The following is an 18,965-nucleotide window of genomic DNA, read 5'->3' on the forward strand; positions in this document are numbered from 1 at the left end:
GAAGCGATGATTCAGGTTACATCAATCACAGTGCCCACAGTCCAAATAGTCCAAAACAGAAGGGCAAAAGAAAAATCAGAAGGAATATCTGAGCTTCGAAAAGTTTGGAGTGAGAAGCGGCGACATACACGCCAGCGTCCTCTCACCCGGAAGTTGTTGTTGAGACTTCAGGATGTCAACCTGAACTCAGTACATCTGAAACAAATGATTATAATAATATATTTGAGAGAGTAAGCATGTTATTTTGCCTCATTCAAATCTTAATATCTGAATATTTAAATGTGTAAACTAAAGTGCAATCACATTCGTAAATGAATGGCTTCTAGTTTTTGAAATGTAAATTACAACATAACTTCTCCTCAGCTGCCGGTTAACCTGGCCGATCTTCGACCCACTTTTCTCCAGATTGTCGCTACGTTTCTCCATTTTTTGTTATCTCTTCTGTTATTTTCTTCTCTTTTCCTTTTTACCGCTATTTTTTTTGTTTTTCTTCTTCGTGCTTCCGCTATTTTTATTTTTATTCTTCGTGACAGGGGTTCGCTCTGGCCTGGGGAGTCAAGTTCAGCATTTGCTTCAATGGTATCTGGCGCCATCTAGCGTCGTGAATGGGTACAATGTCTGGACCCCGAATATAAGACGACCCCCACTTTTTCAGTCTTATTTCAATGCAAAAAACACCGTCTTATATTCGGGCCAATACTGTGATTTGGCTTAATGTAAATTTGGACATCACATGCGATCGAGTCATGCCAGAAGTGATATCATGTGGCCAAAAATGCGGCCTATGAAGGATCCAGGCTGTGAATTTGAACACAGCAGATGCTCCCTTGATAGCCACTCGATGCCCAGTCAGCATTTGCATTCCTCCATATTTGGCGGCTGATATCTGACGGGTGGTGTGGACAGCCCTTTACTGATGTATGTGCTCTCTCTCTCTCTCTCTCTCTCTCTCTCTCTGTCGCTCGCTCGCTCTCGTCAAAACCAGGAGTAATTGTGCGAACCTAACCAGAATTGTTTACTAAATATTCTTGCAATAAATAATTTCACCACGGTTTAACAGAAAACCACAACCATAAAGGTTAACATGCTAATAAATAAGCAGACATAAAATATTATACTCAAACAAAGACTGGAGAATTGTGTTGTAAAAGTGAAGTGACATTATTTGGTTCCGGCCATCACAGTTGCCACCGATATCCGATTGAAACAGGAACACTCATTCTCAAAGACTCTAACATGCACACACACTCAGGTGGCTGCCTTTCCAGCAGCTCCTATATTTTGTTCTTCTGCTTCTTCCTTTCATAACTTTGCTGCTGTGAATTTGGAATTTCTCCATTGCGAGACTAATAAAGGTTTCTTATCTGATCTTATCTTATCTTTATGTATTCCCTGCAAACAAACACATGTGAGGCAGGCTGTCATGTTTCCGTTAGGCGTTAGTGAAATGGGCATCCTTCAGTGAGGTCGTTACTTGACATAGTTAGTGGCGATTACATTGACGGACGAAAATCCACTTCTGTCAGTGCTTAGTCCGTCATTTTTTTTTTTTTTAGTCTCTGTCATTCACCATTCCTCAGCAAAATGGGCATCTGTCAGTGATGTTCTGATGGACCTTCCGTTGGTCCTGACAGAATGCCCACCTCTAGTTATATACACATTTCCCCTCTGTGGTCTGGGGAAGGAGTGGGGGGCATCTCCCCATTAGCTCTGGCCTCTGCCGTCCCCTGCCCAGACTCCCTGCAAACTTAATGAAGACGAGCAATATCGCAAATCCTTTTGAGGACACGCAGAATAGAAAATTAGATATTAATTTCAACTCAGAGTTGCAGTAAACTTCAAACTTTGGACAAAATTTCAGACATTAACATTAATGTTGTTTGCCCAAAAACTTTCCAGCACTGGCAATATGACCAAAGCTGTGAGTAGAGAGTCGATGATCTTTGCGTACAGCCCCCTCTATTACATAAGACATATGTCTCTCCACTCTCCCACGGCTTTACACTCGGCAGACGGCATAATTTAGCTCAATGGATCGGTGCACCCATCCAGAGAAACTGTCGGTTGTCGGCTCAACAGTGAAAGGAGAGGGGGGAAAAAACAGCATATTAGAACTTCTAAAACGCTCCTCTTGTTCTGTCTGGTCTGAAGGCATTTTTAAATAATAGTGCACGTCACATTGTAAGGAAAACTTGATCGCTGCTGAAAAAAAATTGAGAATAGAAATCAAACTCCGACATCTTAGCAAAAGTCCATTAACAACTGAGGGACATTGCATTTGTTTGTGCGCCAGCCAATGATTATTGCATGCACGCATAGGAAGACAGGAATGAGTAACTGGAAAAAAGAGACAAAGCACCACTCTCATGCAATAACACATCTCAATATGCCAAGAAGTTAGCATGAAGTGATTTGCTCATTAAGATTTATGTCCTCTCTTCAGAAACTTTCATTTCTTTCTTGCTTTGCATTCATCAAAATGTCAGTCGGCTGTAATGTAGTTTACTGCTTGCCAATTCAGATCAATTCTTGGCTGTCATGAGGTGCTGTAATACGCATCAACAAATATACAGCAATTCGGCGAGTGTGTCTTGCCCCTGTACTTTACAGAAAATTGCTGATAAGTGTTGCTCATCAAATTTCAGAGGCAAATAAACTTTTTGTTTCGTTTTATTGCAAATTGTGTAAAACAGTATCTTTTATCCACAATAGCTATCTAAACCCATGCTTACAAACCTTTGCTGAGCCAAGACATACATTTCATATTGGAACAAATCTCACGACACACCGCTTTACGAAAATTTCACAAAAGGTTGAGACACAGGTTAATTATGTACCTTCAGTCATCTAGTGGAAAATTGTTCCGCCTATGACTATATGGCGCTAGCGTGGATAAATGAACAAAAATATTTTTTTCTGTAGTGCATAAATAATTTTTGGGTCCAAATAACTGACACTGAATTTGCCTCAGCACACGTGAGGATCTCTCATGGCACGCTGGTTGGGAATCACTGATCTAAACTATGAAACCAGAAGAGACACGGTTAAATGTTCATGATGTTTTCAATGGTGTGACCCTGACTATCAGGACAAACAGTGGCGATAAGCCGAGAAAATAAATGTCTATGGATTGCAGGTATTGTTTGATTTGCTTTTTATATTATGGCCCTTGAACATCAAATCCTGTGGACTTGGGCCCCGTGGCTCCTTAGGTTAAGGCAATAGTCTGGAACTTGGGTCTTGTACTCGACAATGATTTTAAATTGGACCGGCAAATTGGTGCCATTGTTAAATGCAGCTTCTTTCATCTTACGCAGCTGGCTAACATAAAGCCTCTCCTAGCTCATGAGCACCTTGAGACACTAATTCATTCCTTCGTCACATCCCGGCTCGATTACTGTAATGCACTTTACTTTGGAGTCAGCCAGTCCTCCATTAAGCATCTCCAGCTGGTCAAGAATGCTGCTGCTTGCCTCTTGACTGGTACTTGTAAGAGGGAGCACATCACTCCTACTCTGGCATCCCTTCACTGGCTCCCTATACATTTGAGTTATTTTTAAGATCGTATCATTTGTTTTCAAATCTCTAAATGGCCTTGCCCCAACTTACCTCTCTGAGGTCCCACGCACCTGCCCAGTCCCTCAGGTCTGTGGACACGACACTGTAAGAGGTACCAAGAACTAAGTGGCAGCTCAGAGGGTATCGAACCTTTTCCGTTGCTGGTCCCTCTCTTTTGACTGACCTCCCACTGAACTTTTGGCAAGCTCTCTCACTACCCATCTTTAAACTGCCCGTCTTAAAACTCATTTTTATTCTTTGGCGTTTGATTCAGCATGAGACTTGATTTTTAGTTTGACTGTTTTTGTGCTTTATACTGTCTTTAATAATTTATTGTTGTATTGCTTGTTGTCGTATTATTTTTACTACATGCACCGAACTTCGGACACAACAGTTATTGTTTTAAAGTGCTCTATAAATACAGTTGAGTTGAGTTGAGTCGAGTTCTTTGGACTAAATATCACCAAAAAGCCGAAGAAAAATGGCTTATGTGCTCATTATCTTATGATGTACCTTGAGGCTTTACATCAGGGGTGGGCAAACGTTTTGGCTTGGGGGCCACATTGATTTCTAAAATTTGACCGGTGGGCCGGGTCAGCACAAGTTACAGTACATATAAAGAACTGCATATGTTGACAGCTCAAACCAAACTTCAACAGAACAAAAGCAGTAAAGTATTAACATACTTTTTTTTTTAATGAGAACAGTGAAACAACTATGGTATACAGGTATGTCCTGTATCAACATCCAAGTATGTTAACAACATACATGTGTGATAATACAAGCAACAAAGTTACAACAAAAAATACAAGATATAAAAAAATGAGGACTATTTGCTACAAAATGAAACGAATATGAGACCTGGTGGTTTTTCTTTCCACTCACTCACTGTCTCTAAATTTGCCTCCCTCGATCATCACACATGACAGCATTGCTCAGTTGATGTCGTGCAACGAACTTCTGAAGCCAGCCACGGGACGCTTCGAAGTCTTCGATGCTCATAGTTAGCGTTATGGAACTCGTCTCCTCTTATTAGCGGTCCAGTTTGCGGGAAGTTTTTAACACGATAACAGTCAAACCATTCCAGGAAACGTTCATTTACTCGACTTTCCGTCGAGCCGCAAGCACTTCACTCTGAGCTAGAATAGGACTGAGCTTCCTTGTTTCCTTTTCAAAGTCTCGTAGAGTTGAGTCTTTCCGACTCCAAGCGTCTCCTGAATGTTTCACACTTTGTAACCCACTTCGTTTAATCAAATACATTTCACTTTCTCTTCCGCGATCATTACTGTTCCTCTTTGTTTGGATGCCATTATCTACAGGATGTAAATGTAAATGAATGAAATTAATAACTTTCGCAATTCCAGTAAAACTCACTGCAATCAAGAGTCACTTGCACATCGCCGTTTTGGATCCAACACTTATTCTCTGGTATCGAGAGGGAGTTGCTTGAGTTGGCGCTACTGCATGCTTCCGGAACTTTCGTTATTATGGATCGGTCGTTCATGTAATCTAGTAGTAGAAAGTTTAATGCATATGTTTTGTTTTTGTTGGTTTTTTTTTGTTGTTTTTTGACCGGGTTCGGGAATTTCCGTTTGACCGAGGCCTGCAGGTGGTAGATAAGATTTCTCCCTCGAGCTCTCCCCCTCTCTCTTCGTCTCCCCCTCCCTCCCTGTGCTCTGCAACTTCAAGTAACTGCGCCACCTGGCGTTGAAATGCCTGTCTTACAAGTCCAAATGAAATGAATGCAATCATTCACATCGAACCTTAATTGTGTACTAACCTTTGGCCGGCCGGATTAAAAAGACCAACAGGCAGGATCCGGCCCGCGGGCCGTAGTTTGCCCACATCTGCTTTACATTACACACTGGGCTAATAGCAGTTCATACGCTCAGCTTTATGTATTTTAGAGGTGTGCTTATTGTCATCTGAAAACTATGCACACTGTTGAAAATATCTTCAACTTTAACATGCACTGTGCCTTGCCATCCATGCCGCAGGTTTGAGTTCTTCCTCTGGTGGTCATATCCTTACAACAATTGGTAGTCTGCTTGACGACCAACATTGGCACCATGTAAAGCTTGAGCGATTCGGCCCCCACTTCAACCTCTCTGTGGATAAGAATAAACAGCAAGTTGTCATACCCACTGAACTCAGCCGCTGGGACATTCACTGGGTGAGAAAAAAACTATGCAGCACAGTAAACATACATTTTTTTCAGTCAAGTCAAACAGTCCTCTCACTCTGTTTGCACAAAAGGAGCTGAAATGTTTTGATTATGAGAAGCACAGTGACATGTGTTGGGTCACCTCTTCTACTTTGTTTTGCTGCCACGTTAAAAACAAAAACAAAAACCACATGAGTTAGACCACAGACGTCAAACTCAAGGCCCGTGGGCCAGATCCAGCCCGCCACCTCATTTTATGTGACCCGCGAAAGCAAATCAAACGTGAGCTTCCATGATGCTAGCTAAAATCTGTACCAAAATTTCAAATTCTCATCTGTAATACATAAGGATATTGAAGCATTTTCCTGTAACCAAACCCATCATAACAGTAACTTAAACAAAAGTGGAGTACACCGTTATTCTTGACTAAATTTTCAGTCATAAAGGCCCTCCAAGGGAAACTGTAACTAAAATATGGCCCACGATGAGAATGAGTTTGACACCCCTGAGTTAGATTTATTGAAACCTGAATTATTTTTCGGTGTGACAGTGAGTGTGAATGGTTGTCAGTATCCCACCTCTCACCTAAAATCAGCTTGGGTTAACTCCAGCTTCCTATGACCCTGAAAAGATGTGCAGTAAAAGAGGAATGGATTGAATATTTTTTTTTCCTGTTGAATCTGGCAAGGAAGAGTGTGTATCTTCGATTCTCCAAGCAAAGTCAAAAAAATTTCAACTGCTTTTATGTAGCTCTTGCAGTTTGAAGTTACCTGTGTAACTGATTATTCTGTGCAGTTGATTGTCGGAGCTGTCCAAAGCCCCGGACTTAAGTCAAACCCCAATCAGAAGAATTTCCACGGCTGTGTGGAAAACCTGCATTACAATGATCTCAACCTGATAGGCATGGCAAAACAAAACAACTCTCAGGTCACTGTCTTGGTAAGTTAGCATGTTTTGACATTTTATTGCTGTAATTGATAAATTGTGGCACCATCAAACAGTTATTGACTTGTTTGTGCTCTATTTTGGCTTGTTGATTTTGATAGAGATGTAATTTTTCTGGTTGCGGCTTTTATCACTCAGTACGTATTCTCAAGAGAATGTTGCATGAAATGTATTACCGGTATGGAAAAATATATTGATTGGTAAAATACAGTGGATCCTCCAATATTGAACATAATCCCTTCTGTCACTTCCATGTTGTAATGGTTTCGAGCCATTTTTTGCTTTGCCATCATACAACCTTTATTAACTTTTCTTTAGACTGCACTTGCATAATAGTTGGGAACAATAATTGTACTATTAATAAAGGTTGTACGATGGCCTTTATTAATTGTACAATTATTGTTCCCAACTATTATGCAAGTGCAGTCTAAAGAAAAGTTAACTATTTTGTAACAGAAATAAATAATAGTAGAAAAAAAGAATGGCAGAATGGCAATGAAGTGGATAGTTTTGCTTCTTGTGGGTGTATTCTAAAGTACCAAAAAAAAAAAAAAAAGAGAGCCTGTTTGCATGGCAGGAAAAGGTGTTCCTCGGAGAGCCCCTAACGAGATGTGTCACCAAAAGGTCGTATTTGATTTTTGTTTTTTTTTTTCCACATTGTGTTTTCACTAGCTACCTTCTTCTTCTTCTCAGGGCAATGTGACTTTTTCTTGTGCTGAGCCAGTGTCAGTGGCTGTAACGTTCACAGACTCCCAGAGCTTCCTCCAGTTGCCCGGACGCACAACGGAGTCATCGGGGTTCGTCGTGATAGCTTTACAATTCCGTACATGGAACGTGGAGGGACTGCTGCTCACCTTTAACTTTGTGCAGCAGCACAGAATTCTCTGGCTGTACCTGAGTGATGCCAGACTCCAACTACAGATCAATGACACTGTCGGGGTGCTCCTCCACCTGAATACAGGTTGGTCATATACTGTGGAATGAATCTCATTTGGTTTATATCAGCATATGAGACCTTGCCTTAACAGTGCCCTAATTTATGCGGGGGTTTTGTTGTTGTTGTTGTTGCTGACAAGCTATCACTTGGTTCATGTTATTTCTCTTTGCTCTCTGTGAAAAAGTGAAAAAAACAGGAGCAGATTCAGATTCAGATTCAGAAAACTTTATTTATCCCCGTGGGGCAATTAGAGTTGTGCGAGAGCGGCTTATAGTAGAGACAGTAAGAGCAAGGAAAGACATAGGATAAGAGTAGCTTAGCACTTGAGGTCTTGAGGTAGTGGCTTCAGCATCGAAATAGTATTGCACATCGAGCAGTATTGCACAGTGAGAACACAGTAAGACAGTATTGCACATGAAAACAGTATTGCACGTCAAGTATTGCACTGTAAATCCGTATTGCACAATGGGGTATGTGAGTTTGTATGGTGGGGGAGGGGTAGGGATATTGGAATAAGAGTTTAAGAGTTTAAGCGGAGAACAGCCTGGTTACCGAACAATACAATTACTGAGCAATCAAATACACAAATGCAAAACGAGAGCACTTGGGAGCACCTACAGGAGGCCAAAACTCACTTGGACACGCACCTGAAGGCATTCCACATACTGTACAAGTTTTTGCTGTGACTTGTCTCAATGTGCAGTTTCTAGCACCGGTTTACATCTTTGCAGTTTTCTAAGTTTTCCATTGTTTTGGTATGATACAGTGCTATTTTCCTTTATTAAAAACATCGAACAACATTTTTCAGGGGGTGGGCCATGGAGCTGGAACATATTCATGGCATTTGAATTCATTTCAATGGCAAAAATGTAGTTGATGTACAGCATACATAAATTGAGTTACGATCTTGATCACGCAACAGATAAACTTGCAAGTTGATGTATATCTCCAGAAGCAGTTTGAGTTAAGATTGATGTCATCTTTCCAACATTAATGCAACTTTTGGATTTGCTGTCTCCATGCCAACCAACCCTTGAGGTGTTTTCAGTTAGATAGATTCTGACAGACATGATGAAACTTGGCTCACCTGACCATTCTCATGTTGACTGAACTTTGTATAAAAGTGTTTTTATTCTGAAAAAAAAAAAAAGTCAATCTATCATTGATTGGATCTCAGAAATGTCATTTTAACCGCCTTTGATTAGATAGGGTTTGTAAACAAAGTTTCACATCGGGCAACTTGATTTTAGGATGACATTTATTGGTGACAGGTTCAGGGCTGAACGATGGTCAGTGGCATTCAGTGGAGCTCAGCTGTGGACAAGATCACCTGAATGTCACAGTTGACAAAGATGAAGAAGCCACTGCTCACACTGCAGGCATCCCACATCCTGGTGGTCAGGTATTCTTTGGTGGTAAGAAAACAGGATTCAAGCGATATTATGTATTTTATATCTTTATTATTCATTCCCTGCAAAATGTCAACACTACCAAAACCGGCAGTGGTAAAGCCCTGAAAGCAGATATAGTTAAGCTTGATAAGATTCCGATTCTAAATGTTGACTTATTTTCTCTCACTGTACATTTTCATCAATATACAAATGTGTCTAATTCTAGAATTGCCATGGCTTTATGTAAATAGCTTCCTTCATATGTCTTTATTATTATTTTTATTATTTTAATTTTCTTCACTTTTCTAACACCATTTGACCGCTAGACCTCGATGCACTTCTTTCTCTCTCTCTCTCTCTCTCTCTCTCTCTCTCTCTCTCTCAAACATGTTTGAGTGCATAAAATTAACTGACAAAAGATTTGGTAATGTATTGCATGTGGACTTTTCAAGACAAAATGCAATACTTTCTTAGTATGAGTAGACCAATATGAAAGTCTCATTTGCATGAACTATAAAATTATGCATCACAGTCCCAAAGATGCCAATGCCCTCACTCTGTTGGAGCGCCTTCAATTTAAAGTCATAATACACAATTAATAATTTCTCTCGCTCTCCTCTTTTTCTGCTGGGAGCTGTCAAACTGCACCCAATGGCCTGACTATAAATGCGCAGCCTGTAGCCTGAATAGTAATGAATGTGTCTGAGGACTGCCGTCAGCCCCCACGAAAGAATATCGGATAGATCATATAATGTTTACTCTGTTGTGGTCAGTGGAATACTTTTATATTTATTTGGTATCAGTGACACGAGTACCTTTCAAATTAAATCAAGCAGAATAAGAATAAGGACAAAACAGTGAATATGAAGCAAACTGAATATTTGTAGTCCATTATAACGTATCCGGACAGAGATTTTCAATTGTTTCTCATGGTTTCTGAAAAGTAAATGAAACTTTAATAACAGTGTGGTAGCTTTACTGTCACTGATTCATTAACACATATGTTACTCATGTTATTTGTCGTTTGCGATGTGGGAAGAGGACCCTAGAGGAGACACGGGTAAAAAGGGAGATTGATGTGAGGAATGTTTATTGCTCACTCAAGGATCAACCAGGATTGCACCTGGGTCACGACTCCACTCTTCCCTCTCCAATCCTACACGCACACACACACACAGACCGGGGCAGCGCTCAATGAGGAGAGGCAGGGGGCCTCGCACTGTTAAGCATGCAAAGAAATGTGCACTGTGTTCTACACCAAAAAATGTCTCTACAACCTACCGCTGTATGTATTCATTGTATATTGTGTAATGTACTTGGTTTCATTTGACAATTTTTGAACAGCGCTCTGAGTTTCCGAACAGTCGGAGTGAAGCAATGTGTGCTAGGAATGTATTCTTCTGAGAACACACCCACAATTAGGGAACAGGTGTTTTGGGTGTAAGTCCAAGCTCTACTGTTCACTGTCTTGTTTGTTTTTTAAATAGCCACCCGCCTACCCCCAACAAAAAATAAATGCAACTTAAACTCCAGCGGGACCGATATACATATCACTCCTTTGTCACAATTTAATACATTTCATAGTTTTTCACAAATCTATATGTACTATTGGTCAGTCCACATGTGTGGGTGTTATTTTATACAATACAATCCATCCATCCATCCATTCATTGTCTGATCTGCTTATCTTCACAAGGGATGTAGGGCATGCCGGAGCCTATTCCAGCTGTTCTCGGGCAGTCGGCAGGGTACACCCTGAACTGGTTGCCAGCCAATCGCAGGGCACACATTGATGAACAACCATCCGCGCTCACACTCACACCTAGGGACAATTTACAGTGTTCCAAAAATCTGCCACGCATGTCTTTTGAATGTGGGAGGAAATCGGAGTAGCCGGAGAAAAACCATGCAGGCGCAGGGAGAACATGCAAACTCCACACAGGAAGGCCAGAGCCGGAATCGAAACTTGCACCTCTGCACTGTGAGGCCGACGCTGCACTTTCACAACAGCTGCAGCTGTAACAAAACACTTTAGAAAATAGTTCGCCTAAAATAACAAAATAATATAGCACAACACATAACGAAAACACAGTCAGCCAGCCACTTTTCCTACGCTTTGTTGTTTGAAGCAGTTCTAGGAAATAGGAATAGGAAAAAATCTAAGTGTCCTTTCACCTGTGGATCAGAGACACTGTGCTCAAAATGTGCACACGTAAGCTACAAGCTTAGTTTCAAAGTAAACAAGAAGCTGTAGCGTCCATTGACAAAAAAAAAGACTGGTTCAATAATCCTTCCTATATGAATCCGCTTCAATTCTCAGCGGCAAATCTCATTGTTAACCAATCTAAAGTGTTGAAAAAAACTCTCTTTGATGATACAATGTTTGTGATTGAACAAAAAAGCTGTTTTGGGGTCTCTTGAAAAGTGACAATTTTGGAGGTACCAGAATATCACTCGCACCAGGCAGCGAGTGATATTCTTTCTTCGTGGTGCATTTTTGACTGATGCGACTTATACTCACAAACGACTGATGTCAAATATCCAATGATGCTTGCCATAAATTAATTTTTTCCCCCTAAATATGTCTTAAAGTCATGTCGGGTTCACAAAGACATGCTGAAATACTGTAGATCAGGGGTGTCAAAGTCAAATGGACGGAGGGCCAGATAAAAAATTTTGCTGCAAGCCGAGGGCCGGACTGATCGAATGTAAATTGAAAATTTTAAAAATGACCACATATTGTTTATTGAACAAAAAAAAGAAGAAAATAGTTGTTCACACACGTATGTGCTGCCAAACTTTCGACAACGTTTGAGCAGCCTGGATGCATGCGCAGCGGGGCCACTGTGTCGGGGAGGAAACGGGCAAACTGCGCAGCACGCGCTGCCGTATCTTTGCAGAAACACTGCAATTGTGTTTCTGCTAATGCTCACGTTTAAAAAGAGTTGCTTTTTTTCGGGGTAAACTTCGTCACAAACTTTAAGTATACCGTTTTTAATGAAATCCCCCTTCCCCCTCCATGTCCATGTTCTTGTTTTTGTTCGCGTTGTTCATTTCATGATGTCGTCTCAGATTACACTATTTCAATCGTGCCACACTTTCTCCGCACAGAAGACACACAGGTTTTCCAGCTACGTCCAAGAACATGTACTTCGACTCTCACCTTGTTTGAAACCCGCGGTTCTCAGTGTCCACCTTCCGTTTTGCCATTTTTGATGGGTATCTGAAAGCTAATGTCACTGTTATGGGAACGACTGCTAGACTAATAAATATTTAAATAAAGCGGCCGACTGCTTGGCGCGTCACCGTTGCATTGTGGGAAATGTAGTATTGGTGCGTGTAAAAGATCTGCGAGCTCTCGGCTTGCTGCGGTCCGCGGGCCGGTTCTAATAATAAATCAATATCATCCCAGGGGCCACTGAAAACATTCTCCGGCACTTTGACATATGGGCTGTAGATCATATTTCAAAACAATAACAACTCTGAATTATCATTCATGAATATGGTCAAGGGTTTCTAAATGTAAGTCTTTCTGTTGCGAGTTTCTCCTTCTCACGTTCACCAGGGAGCCGCTGACTGAACAGCCCTTTAGTAATTTAATCAGCAAAAGCATGTTTCATAGTTGAGTGCTGCCATTTAACACTTTAATATCAGATAATTAATACAATTTAGTTGAATTTTATGGTAATTACGCAGCAGCATCAGAGTAGACACTAGTCAACAATACAGAGTGTTAGCAAAGCCTTTAACTGTGTTGTCTTGCGTGTTCCTCAGGCTGTCCTCCGACGGGTGCTCATCACAAATGTAGCAACCCCGTTACAACTTTCCAGGGTTGTATGCGCCTTGTGGCTCTGTCTAAACATCCGGCGGACTTCATCAACATGCAAGAAAGGCTGCTCGGAAATTACAGCCACTTGCAGATTGATATGTGTGGCATCACCGACAGGTAAAGCTCCAAATGCACTGGCCTTGCAAAACCAACTCACAACACACTGCATGTGCCTTATGAAATTCATCCATCCGCCCATCCATTTTCTGATCCGGTTATCCTCACAAGGATCATGGGGCGTGCTGGAGCCTATCCCAGCTGTCTTCGGGCAGTTGGCACGGGTCACCCTGAACCGGTTGCCAGCCAATTGCAGGGCACGCACAGATGAACAACCATCCGCGCTCACATTGACACCTAGGGACAATTTTGAGTGTTCATTCACCTAGAATGCATGTTGATGGAACGTGGGAGGAAACCAGAGTACTCGGAGAAACCCCACGCAGGCCCAGGGAGAACATGCAAACTCCACACAGGAATCAAACTCTACACCTCTGCACTGTAAGGCCGACGTAGTAACCAGTCGCCCACCGAGCCGCCTGATTAAATTCGATTACAATAAAATGTAAAATAATAATAATAATAATAGTAATAATGTTAAATTTGTATTTTTCTTTTTTTCCTAGACAGCTACAGTACTTTGTTAGTTGAACCCACTAAGATGAAGTTAATGTTTGTTACATCAATCCACCCCTTCTCAAATCGTGGGGCAGGCCTCCTGGGCGAATGGGACCTGGGCAACATGTTTTTTTTGTTTTTCCATATAAGAATTAAGAGTAATTTTAAAATCCACTACAGTAGGTGGCAGTGGCGCTCTCATGTGTATATTTTCCATTTCAGCCAAGTTCGCTTCAAGCCTTTTCTGTAAGCTACAATACATGTTCATAAAGTTGTTCTTTGTTGTGAGCTGATCGATATTTCTTTCTTTTTTTGTGGTTTTCTTTAATTTTAATAAGCATACAGTGTGATGCAGAGGTGTACAGGACTTATCAAAGATTTTTGAGACAAATGAAACATTTATTGTCAGGATGGAGAGTTAGGGGGTGTGAAATGTTTTCTTTTTCCTGAGGGGGTGGGGGGAATTACAGAAAATAATTGAGAAGCACTGCATTAATCCAATCAAATAAATACATGATTGCAGGTAGCCTGGAACATATGTGAATCATTTTCATTTTAATGTGGAGTCAAATCTAAAAGAACCATTATCGGCAGTTATCTGTGAGTCACAAAAAAAAATCCATAACATATTTTTCGCTCCAGATAACGCAACCCTGCTATATCAGGCATTATTGGTAGAATTCTGAAAGAAGAGAGAACAGGAATTAGGACAAAAATATCAACATTAGTCGTGGCGAGTTGTGTTTTTTATTGATTTATTTTCTCACTCCATATCTCGACAGCAGTTTGGTCAGATTTGTGACAACTACAGAGAGAGATGTCACCTGTGAAAAGTTGCTGATAAGAAGAGACACTAAACTGTAGCACTGGCTAATAATTCACAACATTGACACGTTTAAACCTTTTCTTTTCAATTGGACTGGAATTGTGCACATTTAAAACAAACAGTGGAATTATTATTAGTAGAAGAAAATGTTTTCCAGACAATAGCCTTATTGTAAATGCTTGTTTTTCATTATCCCAGCAAGACATGAAACCTCTGAGAGAGAAAAAGAAAAAACTAGGACAACTCGGACAATATATTTTCAGTGCTGTCAAATCGTTTCTATTGAACAGATTAAAATGAGTGATACTGTTGGGACTTCAGCTCCTGTTTCCCACATTTCACACAATGTTGCAGCATCAGCACCCTGGAAAGTGTCCTGACGTCTTTATCTTTTGAATGCTGAACAGCAGTTTACACCAGAGCATATGGTTTTTATTTATTTGTTGCACAAAGGATTGAGTGGGGGTGTCATAGTTTCATGGCATTACAGTACTGGCATGATATGATGAAAATCCTTTGATAGAGAGGAGTAGCACTATTTGAGATTTTCACACTGCTTTTGGAGAAAACAAATAAATGGATCAAAATACTTTATACAGAAATTATTTGAGCCATTCTGCCGAATTGATTCAAATTGCTGTCACACCATGAAAATGACTATTTACAAAACAATTAAGTGTTCAGATTTGGCAAACATATTATTATCTTGTAATGATTTTATCACAAAACATTAATGGAGATACTATTAAACTGGATATTTTAAAAAATATATTTTATGTCACTTCCTACTGGGAGGTGGCTCTCCTAACCTCTGACTCCTAAATTTCAAATAATGAAAAGAACATTGAAATGGTCTTTGCCAATTTTCTAAATATTCTATTTTAATAGACCTTTTTTGATTGCCATTAAATGTATGGTGAAAGATGCACATTGATTTTGTAGATTTTTAGAAAAAAATTTATGTGAAAAGAAAAAAAAACTTCCCAACTTTTCATGGCGCTACCGAAACACAAAGAGTATTTGTCTTTAAGAAGGGCTTGGTTTGAGCCACATTCCCAGAAATTTCACCAAGAAGAGACATTGCCTTCCCATTCATCCATGGTCACATGGTGAGTAATTACTGAGCATTACTAATTACATGGACTCCACAGTCTGAAAATCAGCCCGTGGTTTTATTCAGGAACATCACTAACGAACACTTAATTTCTGCAATTAAATTTGCACTTTTGACTTTAATGCGAAATGGTGTGTTATCTATCTCTGTACGCATGCTCAAAATAGTGTTTGGTAGCCATATTGGGGCTAGCATTGTTGAGCACTGTGAACCACTATCATAAAACATCACTACTGAAACAGTCACTGCCAAAACCTACGGAAATGTTTCAGTTGTGACATAATTGTTTCGGTCGTGACGATGTGATGTTAATTTTTCAATAGTGTAAGTCATAATACTTAGATGCATCTGTCATGCATACATCTTTCTGATTCTCATTATATTCAATTTCCTATTGTATCTGAATTTTAAGGGAGAAACAAAGAGTAAAGAATGACCCCGTGAAATACCGAGAATATTGAATAAAGGAAAGGAAAAGACAGAAGGAAGAAGGAGAACTGAAATCTTATCAACAACTTCTCCAGCAAAGGGCAAAGGAAAGTCAGAAGAGTGTGAAGGAAAAAGACAACAACAGAGAGATGCTGATGTTTTTCTGGACTTCCTCACCATCTAGTACCTCCAGTGAAGGTGATCAGGCACCTGGGCCTCGGTCTTCAGCATTAAAAAGGGTGAACACAACTCCAGAGAAATACACAAGTTAAACCTGAAGCTCAAAGAACTGAACAAGACGGAAAACAATGTCACAGGTTGAAGCTGAAGACTTCTCCAAGAACAAAGACTCAGAAGGAGTGAATGAAGTACAGTCCCAAGTTCCAGATCCTATCAAAAAGCCCTTTTGTTTCATAACACAATTTCCCCAAACATCAGTCATGCCAAAGGGCCTGTTGAGTGTTAGAGCCACCATAAAGCCAACTGCAGATTCCCCAGTCTCGTCTCTATGATCTCCTTTTACAGTATGTCAAGTACTTTCAATTGCATTTTATGTCTGAAAGCTGCGATGGAAATGAATATTGACTTTTCATTTCAGGTAGCCAGAGGTACTGATATACCAACGGCTAAAGTGCAATAGGACACAATCCTGCCTCTTACCAAAGTGAAGCTCAACTATGTGGAGGAGGAAAAGATATGTAGAATAAATGCACTGCTTGCAAAAGATCTTTCGAACAATCCAAGGAACACTGGGCATCCGTCAGGTTATCGCTCCAACCCTGGCACATTCCACAACAGAGTTCTCAGCTGTTTTTGCGACAGAGAGGCCACCTGTTGATGTTTCCAACTACCGATATTCAACATTGAACGACATAAACACCTTGAAAAGATGAAACAACACCTAACCCTGCAGCCCCACAAGATGGACAACGAGGGGCCCATTTCACATCAGAGAGTAAGGAGACTCTCTGTCCAGTTGATGATTTCACCGAAGATCTTGTTGGAAGCATTTGTGGTGCATTTTCACATCTGACAATGAGCCTTATCCTGGTATTAGTGAACATATGGAAGACGCTATGTTTTCGCCTTCCAAATATTAAGTTCAATTACATTTAAAAATATCCTATTTCCCCAACTACCATTTTTTCATATTATTCTCCGATCTCCAACAGGTGTCCGGGAGGTGAAGGTAATACACACATTAGGCAAAATCGATACTTCTGGCCACGAACTGAGGACAAGATTTGGGTGTTCCAGTGCCAAAGCCATCACCCTAATCAACCCCCACCCACAAAACAGTGACACAGAGGCATGCTCAAATCTGTCCTGCTGTGTTGTTAATTTTTGTAGCAATTTGGAACCTATCACTTTAAAACTATCACTTTGATTATCTCCTCTTTCATCTAGAACTGCTTTACACAACAAGGCATGCACAGGAAAAGTGGCTAAGATCAGAGACGATTGCTCTAAGACTGCAAGGGAAGCTCAGCTTCCCCTAAAATGTCAAAAAATAAGTGATCAAATATATGTGTGTACATACAATTGTGTGTACATGTTATCGACTAAATATGCGCTACAACGTGCTAAACTTTTGTTCCGAATCAGCTTCTTATTACTGGTTACGACGCGACTCTCTTCTCATTCATTCCCGCAGCTTCACTGTGCTTTCAACTGTGTGGACGCTGAGCGTCTGTAGCGCGGACGCTGGGCGTCTCGAGAGTTCAGAGTAGGTTGTCCCAATGCATTGAAACGAGACGAGTCATTGGATAAATGCTGGTTTTGTCCCGTCCATCGGACACTCAGCGTCTCTGGGAGTCTATGGACGGGGCGTTTATCGGCTGGCCCGGACGTTCAGCTTTTCTGCATGATGATTGAATGATCTGTCTGAACCTGAATCTCTTTTTGATTGACAGCGAAATTAGCCAATCACTGATCAATGTAATGCCTCAGGTCTACAAACTGTTGTCATTAGTGGCAACGATTGGAGCTACATCTGCAGGTGGAGAGAGGAGGTTCTCTTGTTTAAAGCGGCTCAAGTCTTACACCTGCAACGCCATGGGCCAAGGCCGTTTAAGCAGCCTAGCTCTGCTAGCCATAGAGAGGACACTAGTTCAGTCCATGGAAAAGACGCCTTGTTCGTATGACAGGGTCACAGACAGTGGCGAATCCTCAGGACCAGCAAGGCCTTCTCTGCTGGCCTAAACATTCTCAGAAAAGTAAATTTACTTTTCTGAGAATAACAATTTGTTATTTTATTTTCATAAATATGTAAACAAAATTATTCTCTGTATTCTTTACGTCATATTATTTCCACTTAGTCGAGTGGCTTTCAATGTTATTTTAAATAACATTGAAAGCCACTCGATAAATAATTTATTTATTATGGTAGCGTTTTTAACCAATCATATTTCAGCTAGCTTGTGTTGCCAGGTAAATTAAACTTGCTTGGGGCCTTCAGATTAAACAGAGCAGGCCCCTGTGCGCTGTAAATGAACGGGCACAGTCAGGTTTCAATAGCCAATCAGATCACGAGTCTCAGACTCAGACTGTATCCTGTATCCTGACTTGTTCTTGTCTGCGTACTAGGGCTAGCTAGAAGGCCTTACGTCGAAACTGGCCGTGCGCGTTCGGTGATTGGATTAGCGCCGTTTCTGTTTCCTGAGAATTGCATCCTGACTTGTTCAATAAAGATTTAAAAATATATAAATAAATAAAAGATTGGATTAGCGTCTGCTAGAGCTATCACTCGCATTTTAACTCAAAATGGCCGAAGGAGAAGACGTTGATCTGGTTGCAGAACTACTTTCCACACAATTTGCAAGACGGGCCTTCTACGAAAAGCTGGATATTGTGCAAAGAGGTCGCCCAACTCCTGCGCTAGTTAGCCTGTCCCAGCAAGGAAAAGGGTTTGTCCGTCATTTTCAGACGAGCAATTATGAACGGTACCCGTGGCTCACAGCCTCTGACAAACGCTGCAAATTGTATTGCTGGGAATGCCTCTTGCTTGCAACTGACTGGTGCGTTTAAAAACATTTGAGGACACTCGCATAGATCTGCAGCTCGGTAAACAGGCACGCCGGGAGATGGAGATCCACAACGAAAAAGTAAAAAAAATAAAATAAATAGGGAAATTAAAATTATACCAGAAACACGACCG

At 40.8% G+C, this 18,965-nt stretch overlaps 1 protein-coding gene across 1 annotated transcript in view; it reads left to right on the forward strand.

The window, feature by feature from the left end:
- Window positions 1-18,965, forward strand: part of LOC109512759 (contactin-associated protein-like 4) — a 118,575-nt gene that overhangs the window by 58,868 nt on the left and 40,742 nt on the right. The window contains exons 6-10 of the mRNA XM_019864747.1: window positions 5,556-5,731; window positions 6,518-6,661; window positions 7,361-7,628; window positions 8,876-9,019; window positions 12,770-12,941. Of these exons, the coding sequence (XP_019720306.1) occupies window positions 5,556-5,731; window positions 6,518-6,661; window positions 7,361-7,628; window positions 8,876-9,019; window positions 12,770-12,941 (904 nt within the window). The remainder of the gene's footprint in view (window positions 1-5,555; window positions 5,732-6,517; window positions 6,662-7,360; window positions 7,629-8,875; window positions 9,020-12,769; window positions 12,942-18,965) is intronic.

This window comes from Hippocampus comes, unplaced genomic scaffold (assembly GCF_001891065.2).
Source record: "Hippocampus comes isolate QL1 unplaced genomic scaffold, H_comes_QL1_v1.1 scaffold172, whole genome shotgun sequence".
NCBI classification, from domain to species: domain Eukaryota; kingdom Metazoa; phylum Chordata; class Actinopteri; order Syngnathiformes; family Syngnathidae; genus Hippocampus; species Hippocampus comes.